Here is a 9,540-nt window from a genome sequence, read left to right as displayed (position 1 = left end):
AGATCAAAATTTGTGAATGAATTTTGAGAGAATGTAGATCAAATAAAAAGAAAAGTAAATGAAAAATGAAGTGATGAAAGGAAATTAACGGAGCATTTTGTTATTGAATTTGAATTTTGAAATCGGTTAATAAACATAAAAAATTACGATGTTTATTATTCATTGAAAATTGAGCATATTTTATTGATTTTGAATTTTGAAATGGTTAAAAAACAATTAAAAATACGATTTTAATATTTCTTAAAAATTCTGTGTACCTTAAATACTTATATTTAAAAGTTAAATATACATGACACCATCCAAATGCATAAGAAAATTACATGTGACAACTTAATGTTAAATAGAGAGTTAATCTTTTTTAAGGATGACAGATTTAATATATATTATAGATAGATAGATGGTAGAGTGAATATATATCCAAACTCAATAATCTAAAGAGAATTTGATTAACGCACATAAATGACTTTTTTGCTCCGTTGGTCCTTCAATTATACACGAAATTGCAATTCGAGTCCCTCAAGTTTTTTTTTGGATTTTCGAGTCCTTAAAATTGTAAAATTTTGCAATCCGAGTCCCTACGCCTACCTTCCGTCTAAATTGGCCGTTAACCTTTGACATGTGCCATGCATGTGAGGGTAAAATCGTCTTTTTACTCTTTTCTTTGACTTTTTTGCTTCGTTGGTCCTTCGTTTATACACAAAATTTCAATCTGAGTCCCTCAACTTTTTAATTCGAATTTTTATCCCTTTTTTTTTATCTTTAATTCATACTTTTTATCTTGATTCGACCTTTTATCATTAATTTGATGCTTAACACTTAATTTCTTACCTAGAACACTTAATTTCTTATCATTAATTTGAGTTTCTTATAGATCTTTCTCACATTGTGTCGCCTAAAACTAGTCTGTATTCTAAGTGAAGCAGCACTCTTTTTCATGTGTTGGTATGATTTACGAGCAAGCTTTCCTAATGGACATGACACCACAAAGAGAGTTAAATATGGTGATATATGATAATACGACATTTTAAAGCAAACTTATCCATTACTAGTACTGTGAGATGCAATAATTAACTTATAATAAAGGACACAACGTTTCTGGAATGAGAATATGTGTTTAGAAAGTGTATCAAGTATCATAACCGAAAATTAATTCAAATACTTTATTGCATAGATAACTAATATGTCAAATATGATTACAACTATTTCAATACAAAACGATTTTTTTTGGTAAAATGATATATGAAGGTTGATTCTTAAAAATCACTTAGATGCTTTTGATCCATTTGACCGATTTTCTTTATTGCCACTACTAGCTACTCCGTTCGTCCTCCGCCTAACTCATCATAAGTGTCCGTTCTCAAAATGAACAAATAAATTATCATCACTACCCACTAAAGTCATTTTTGATCGGTTGAAATACAAAGTGGAACAACCCAAAATAAAATGTGATTTATTATGGGATGAAACGTTTGACCCATTAATGATCAACGAATTAATGATAAAAAGTCGAATCAAAGATAAAAAGTATGAATTAAAGATAAAAAAAAAACAGATAAAAATTCGAATTAAAAAGTTGAGGGACTCGGATTGCAATTTTGTGTATAAATGAAGGACCAACGAAGCAAAAAAGTCAAAGAAAAGAATAAAAAGACGATTTTACCCTCACATGCATGGCACATGTCAAAGGATAACGGCCAATTTAGACGAAAGTTAGATGGAGGGACTCGGATTGCAAAATTTTACAATTATAAGGACTCGAAAATCCAAAAAAAACTTGAGGGACTCGGATTGCAATTTCGTGTATAATTGAAGGACCCTAAAAAGTCCACATAAATAGACTAAATGAATATGGAATGTATATATACATATATAGTGTGACAGGATTAAGTGAGAACTAGGAATCTAAGAAAACTTAGAGAACTCCTTTTCAAACCACCTTTTGTTTCGAAATTATGATATTTTGTTCGAACTCATATGCAGAATATATGTAATATATGTAGAATCGAAAGCTGAGTTCAAACTATACACAAGCACATGTTCGAACTCACATGCAGAATCATATGAAGAATCAAAAGTTGAGTTCGAACAAAAAAGTGTTCAAACATCTTCGAACAAGTGAATGCTCGAACACTACATAGTGAACTTTTCCACAATATATTTGTATTGTATACTGTATGCGTAATATGCCTTTGTTCAAATCATATTTCAAAAGAATTTATTTTATTGACAAAATGTTGATAATTGACAACTCATCATACTCACACTATAATAATCGCCAACATATTTATAATGTGGCAGATATAAACACTGTCTTACTCATTTTCTGTATTTAGATGATGGTAAAGTTTCATATCTAAAAATAAATATATAACAAAAAAAAAAAAAAAAAAAAAATTCAAGCTGTACGATACATACAGAGATGCCTTAGTTGTATGTTGTATTTCTGTTTTCATTCTTTTTGAATTTTTCAGGGTTCCAAACAATTTTGTATAACAAAAAATTTGGTAGTGATGTATTTGTTCTCAAGCTACAACCTTTTGGGCTAAAATGGCTTTCAATGCATCTTTGATGTACGGATATTTGTACGAAAAACCCAACTCTTTGGCTCTTACAGGAACCACCCTTTGTCCTTCCAAAACCTGCCAAAAATCATAACATTTTGAGACATTTCATATTACAAAATCCCCAAGTCCGAACCAAGGCATAAATGAATGTACTAGAATAGAATGCTTACCACCGTAGCCCCTTCACCAAGGACAGCTTTGAGGGCTAAGTCGGGTACTGGTAACCATGAAGGCCGGCCCAGAACCGACCCCAGGTGTTCACACATTTCAGCTAGCCGAACAGGGTTTGGTGCAGTTCCGTTTATAACTCCTGAAATTGTATGGAATAATTAAGAGACGTTAAAAATCTAAAAAAGATACCTCGTATTATTGATGATAGAAAAAGTTTATAAAGAGAAGACTTCGATTAAAAGAGCAAAAGAATCACCTTTATAAGATGGATTTAATAAAGCTTCGTATAACAGATTCACCAAGTCATCAATATGAATCCAAGAAAACCTACAACCAATCGATCATAAAATGCATTATTTGAGTAGTTCAACTCTAGAATTATAATCTGGCCCGTTTGACCCATGACCCATTTCAACCCAAAACCGCTTTGACCCATTACCCAAACTGACCCAACCTGACCCGTTAACAGGTATAATCAAAGCAATTACGGAGTAATATAATGCCACATCCCAAGAAAACTTTGACATCAAATCCAAACACAGAAACACACTTTCATGAAACTTCCTCCCATTTACATGTAAATCGGCCTAGTTGGGCTATGCTTAACGTCTGATGAGAAACGGGTCAATATTCAGAGTTAGTTAATAAAATACCATTGTCTTCCAGAGCCTAATGGTCCTCCAGCAAACATCATGAAAATGGGAATCATTTTAGCTGCAAAGTCGCAAAAAAAATTGTCAAATATATCAGGATGCATATCTTTATGACGGGCTCAGGCGCTTTTTTATTCTTATTTTTTTCCTTGAAATGTTTATTAAGCACATTCCTTTTGGCCTGATTCAGAAGAATTCTTCAATGATTTTTGATCATAGTGGAGTTGTGAACATCTTCAAATATAAGAATTAGAGAAAATTGCGCGGTTGGTCCATGTGGTTTATATGAAATGGGGTGTTTGGTCCCTGAACTTCATTTTCGGGGTTGTTGGTCCCTGTGATTTTCAAAACACGCGTGGTTGGTCCCTGTCAGGGACCAACCACCCCGAAAATGAAATTTCAAAACAGGTGTAGTTGGTCCCTGTTAGGGACCAACCACGCGTGTTTTGAAAATCACAGGGACCAACAACCCCGAAAATGAAGTTCAGGGACCAAACACCCCATTTCATGTAAACTACAGGACCAACCGCACAATTTTCTCTAAGAATTAAAGACATATAAAAAGTGGTACAAAATGTAAAAAGACCTAAAGCCCCTCCATCTTTCCCGAGAACCACCCCAGTACGAATTAGTGCGAGTCTAACATCCTTATCAACTCCAAGGGCTGCTCCTTCCCATTCTCTGCAAACCTGATGATACAAATAACGGACCAATTATATAGGAAACAATAGATACAAGTACAAATTTGTTATAATGCAATTCAAATCCCACATTAAGGGCTCCATTAGTTCACCTCAGCAAGATAATCATTTCCAGACGAGCTTTGTTCATCAAACACTTGAGTTTCACTTGTACCTGAGTCAAAAGACGATTAGAATGATAATGAACTTGGAAACAAAACGTATGCAATTGTAATACTTTCTACCCTATATTTTAGTTCACTAAAGTTGGAAAAACGGGTTTTGGGTCAAAATGGCTGGGATTTTTTAGTCAAAGGGTCGCGACGGTTGACCCAAAACACTTTTATGTACACTTTTTAAAGTATACAAACCATTAATGTAGTGGATTTAAACCACACTCACATCATCAATGATCAACTTTCAAGTAAATGGAACAAAATTATACACACATCACAGACCCTTTTGCAAAGGCGGTAACTTACTAATGTTCAAATTTTATTAATCTCGAGTCAACTAATAATTCATAGCCAAAATTTATTCCCCAGCTTGATGTTATAGTCGGATGATATCATAAAAAGTACAAACTATTTAAAAAAAAAATAAAAAAATACGAAGAGGATGGCCCACGAAGAACTTACCATAATAACCCACCGCCGAGGCACTAACCAAAACTCTTGGTCTTGAATCACTTGGGGATTTATTTATCGAATCAACAACCTTCATGATCAGAGAACCAGGCCCGTCAACAGTAAGCAAAAAAATGGTGCTCTTATTTATAACATTTCCCTTAAATTTCACATTTAGTGGGTCCCAAATTCACTTCTCCTCTAATCACTGAATCTAAATTTCCACCATAGCCCCCATTACAAATTATTGGGACCCACGTCTCATATATATTTTGAAATGTAGAGTTATTTATTTTCATTTTATGTGGAGTTCTATTATGTGACACAAAACATAACCTTTGAAGTGGCTCTAATTCTGCTTTGCTTGATTTCTTTCTTGATCTGCAGTACCAAAAAAATATTAATTGATGAAAGTACACAGATTTTACAATTCGTTAACTTACTATATTTCAATATACTGTCGCGTAAAAGTAGTTAGTTAGTTACGTACCTCAGGGGACCATCTTGTACTAATAGATAACCCAGCCAGGTTCACAACACCATTTGACCCTTCGATGCAATCTTTCCACTGGCCCTCCTCTGCGATTATAATGCCTGGAAAATCCTTGGCTACAACCGATAACAAGACGTCAAATTATTTACAAATAAACCAAAATTTTCATTTGGGGAATGAAAAAGAATCATTGTGTTATGACTTATGACATCTACAACAATATTAAATAAATCTTTTTTAAATGAAATTTTAGATGGAGCGACAATGAAAATGAGTTGTCCCATTTAGAAAAATATGAAAATGACATGGATACTTTGGATAAAAACATATTTAGAATGCAGAGTCAGCAGGTTGGGTTAAGATAAATTAAATTCCATACAAAGCTTTTGCATTTTCGTATATTACGTACAGCTGAAGTAATCATTACCTTCTTACCCGGAAAAATAGACTGCGCTTTAGATCTTGATCGCGTCAAAACACAGATGCTATGATTATCTGCAAACAGAATTCATTAAGATTCAGCTGGATATATAAGTATATTACGACAATATGTGGATATGAATATCATTACTGATTATAATCATACATGCTGAAAGATGTAAATATATACCCTGAAGTCATAAATACATATTACATGTTACATGGTTATAGAATGTATTTCAAAGTTCATAACTACTGAACCCACAAATCTTAATTACAGTTCCATATAGTTTAACAGAAAGTATTAGTACCTTCATAAAGCCTTTGCACCAATTTAGTCCCTATAAAACCTGTTGCTCCTGTTATAGATACTGTCATCTGGTTACCCTGCAACAAATTCCAACAAAATACAATTTTGAGTACCCGAACGAAGGACTCGACATTTTTCTATATAACTACAGCTTTTTTTTCTCTCTGTATAATCAGGGTTCGATAGGGGCATACTCTCGACTAAAAGGTGAATAGCGTTCACGATGCGACGCATAAACCATAAACTAGAGTTTCCTGTTGACTTTAATGTGTCAAACCAAATTTATGGTTTTACCTTTTAAGCTACATATTGATTGACTTTTTATGTGTCAAACCAACTTTCCCCAAAACATAAACAAACACAATTTCACATACTCCATTCATGACATAATAAGTTGTTGTAGAGTTGTTATAGCTATAATAAAGTCTAAATTGCTATAAATATAAGGATACAATTTATTAAGACCTAAAAATTTGGTTATAAAGTTCATTCAATCATTCATTTACCTTAGGAGTTTGAGAAGAGCCATTAACATCTGTTTTAACACACCAAACCCTAACTCTTCTGAACTCACATACCTGATATAAAAAAAAAAAAAAAAAAAAAAAAAAAAAAAAAAACAGCAAACACAGTTTAACAATAACATATTAGCTTCACTTAATAATGCAAATTACAAACTCCTCTGGATTTGCATTTCCCAACTTAACCAAAATTCTCTTTTTTTATCAATTTATTTTACCATAAAAAAAGGTAGTGGAATTTCTATCAAATTAAAAAATTCAAGAAATCTAAGTTTCTTTTTTTTTTGTAAAATAAAAGACTGTTTGTTTGGTGTCTTGATACCTAGAAAATAACTTATCTTTATTCCTCATTTGAAACACGAACAAAAAAAAAAAAAATGTAGTCCCACAACCGTCAATAACCATTTATTTTTCAGAGTTTTCTTAATGCTTTGAAAGATTAGAAAAAACATTTTTAATGATAAAAAAAGAATACTTGTTAAGAGTTTCGAGATATTGAAAACCTGAAATCAAGAAATATGGTAAAATTGGGTCATTTTTGTGACAATTACCAATAATATATATGCAGTACAAACAGGCAAACACTTTCATATGATATGAATTAGGTACAAGATATAGAAATACAAAACACGTGAATAGATAGATGTAAGTAGTACCGAAGTAGGTTGATGAGAAGAGTGAAGAAAATGAGAAATTGATGTCCTTGGAGTTAAAGCAGAGACCTCCATTGATGAGGGTTGAAATGGGTGAGTCTGAATGGTCGAAGAAGGTGTTTAACACTGGCAATCGAGATAAATCATCGTGTATGTATTTGAACCACACTCGTAATAAGAGAAATGATGGGCATACAAGATGTTTAAAAATTCTTTGGTACCTAGTAAGAAAGACTACTGCTAATCACATAGCATAAACGCCCCCTTAACACTTTCTTCTTATCATTACCTTACCATATTAACTATTAAACAAAACTTATAAATAGTATCGGGAGTATTTTCGTTTTTTCACCTTTTTTTTCCATATTCCCCCTTCTTTCTTTCAAGTAACATCACAAAAGCCCTCACACTTTGTTCAAAAATTAAAATCTGCCCCCAGAGGTTAAAGCGTCAAATCAAAGTAATATTTAATAAACTCCACTCAAATATTCAACAGGTCATATCTTCTCGCTCGCAACGAGTTAAATTTTTCCGACACCATCCTTAAACTCGAAATAATTTTATGAACACAATGTCACTAACTATACGCAAAACGGACACTTTTAAAAAAAGCTAAATATTTATGGTACTTTTCATATATGTTGATTTTTCACCCGCAGACTCCGTAACTAAACACAATAAAATACATTAAAAATCGAACCCCCGGCGCGAAGCGAGGGTTCGAAAACTAGTTAAGACCATTCTCTACGACAAATGTTAATGTTTTGCTGTTGTGGTAGGGATTTTTACTAATGTGGCATTGTTGTGAATTGAGTGAGTGCTCTAAAATTTACTTGCCTTTAAAAAAAAAAAAAAAGTGAGTGCTCTAATAAATACGGAGTATATTGTTGTACTGATGTAAAATGTTGATGTGACATTTAATTTTTCATTTATTTTTACATACTTATATAAAATAAAATTTAATAAAATAAAATAAAGACAAAATTGCTGAAATGGTCTCTGTGGTTTGTACCAAAATGTTGATTTAGTCCTCGTGGTTTTTTTTGATGGATTTTGTCCTCGTGGTATGTCAATGTTGCTGATTTAGTCCCTATTTCTGACGGACGTTAAATATTTCCGTTAAATTGGGTCATGTGCAAAGCATGTGAGGGTAAATGTGTCTTTTGGCTTCCTATCTTCCCATCCCCTTTTATGATTTACAAATATAAATATAAATATACGTATACATATAACCATCCACATGTAGTGACCCGAACTTTTTCATGTTTATATATATATTAAATGAAATTGTTATTTTACATGATTAAGTGTTTCCAACATGTTAAGCAATCAAACTTGTTAAGACTTGATTAATTGAAATAGGTTTCATATAGACAATTGACCACCCAAGTTGACCGGTGATTCACGAACGTTAAAACTTGTAAAAACTATATGATGACATATATATGGTTATATATATAGTTAACATGATATTATGATAAGTAAACATATCATTAAGTATATTAACAATGAACTACATATGTAAAAACAAGACTACTAACTTAATGATTTTGAAACGAGACATATATGTAACGATTATCGTTGTAACGACATTTAATGTATATATATCATATTAAGAGATATTCGTACATCATAATATCATGATAATATAATAATTTAAAATCTCTTTTGATATTATAAACATTGGGTTAACAACATTTTAACAAGATCGTTAACCTAAAGGTTTCAAAACAACACTTACATGTAACGACTAACGATGACTTAACGACTCAGTTAAAATGTATATACATGTAGTGTTTTAATATGTATTCATACACTTTTGAAAGACTTCAAGACACTTATCAAAATACTTCTACTTAACAAAAATGCTTACAATTACATCCTCGTTCAGTTTCATCAACAATTCTACTCGTATGCACCCGTATTTGTACTCGTACAATACACAGCTTTTAGATATATGTACTATTGGTATATACACTCCAATGATCAGCTCTTAGCAGCCCATGTGAGTCACCTAACACATGTGGGAACCATCATTTGGCAACTAGCATGAAATATCTCATAAAATTACAAAAATATGAGTAATCATTCATGACTTATTTACATGAAAACAAAATTACATATCCTTTATATCTAATCCATACACCAACGACCAAAAACACCTACAAACACTTTCATTCTTCAATTTTCTTTATCTAATTGATCTCTCTAAAGTTTTATCTTCAAGTTCTAAGTGTTCTTCATAAATTCCAAAAGTTCTAGTTTCATAAAATCAAGAATACTTCCAAGATTGCAAGTTTACTTCCAAGTTTTCTTAATCCATTCCAAGTAATCATCCAAGATCAAGAAACCTTTGTTACTTACAGTAGGTTATCTTTCTAATACAAGGTAATAATCATATTCAAACTTTAATTCAATTTCTATAACTATAACAATCTTATTTCGAGTG

General features: G+C 32.0%; 1 protein-coding gene across 1 annotated transcript; it reads right to left on the bottom strand.

Annotated features, from left to right (window-relative positions):
- Positions 1–2,420: 2,420 nt before the first annotated feature.
- LOC139852678 (epimerase family protein SDR39U1 homolog, chloroplastic) lies at positions 2,421–7,317 on the bottom strand. Its single transcript, XM_071842002.1, has 13 exons — positions 7,095–7,317; positions 6,424–6,495; positions 5,919–5,994; positions 5,623–5,682; positions 5,185–5,303; positions 5,031–5,075; positions 4,707–4,785; positions 4,182–4,243; positions 3,975–4,077; positions 3,389–3,449; positions 2,992–3,062; positions 2,735–2,874; positions 2,421–2,639 (listed from the first exon to the last, which is right to left on the bottom strand). The coding sequence occupies exons 1-13, from the start codon at positions 7,164–7,166 to the stop codon at positions 2,523–2,525; spliced, it is 1,077 nt and encodes a 358-aa protein (XP_071698103.1). The 5' UTR covers positions 7,167–7,317; the 3' UTR covers positions 2,421–2,522.
- Between the last annotated feature and the right edge of the window lie 2,223 nt (positions 7,318–9,540).

The sequence above is a fragment of the Rutidosis leptorrhynchoides genome, chromosome 6 (assembly GCF_046630445.1).
Source record: "Rutidosis leptorrhynchoides isolate AG116_Rl617_1_P2 chromosome 6, CSIRO_AGI_Rlap_v1, whole genome shotgun sequence".
In the NCBI taxonomy this organism is placed as follows: domain Eukaryota; kingdom Viridiplantae; phylum Streptophyta; class Magnoliopsida; order Asterales; family Asteraceae; genus Rutidosis; species Rutidosis leptorrhynchoides.
This window is presented reverse-complemented; position numbering and strand designations above follow the sequence as displayed.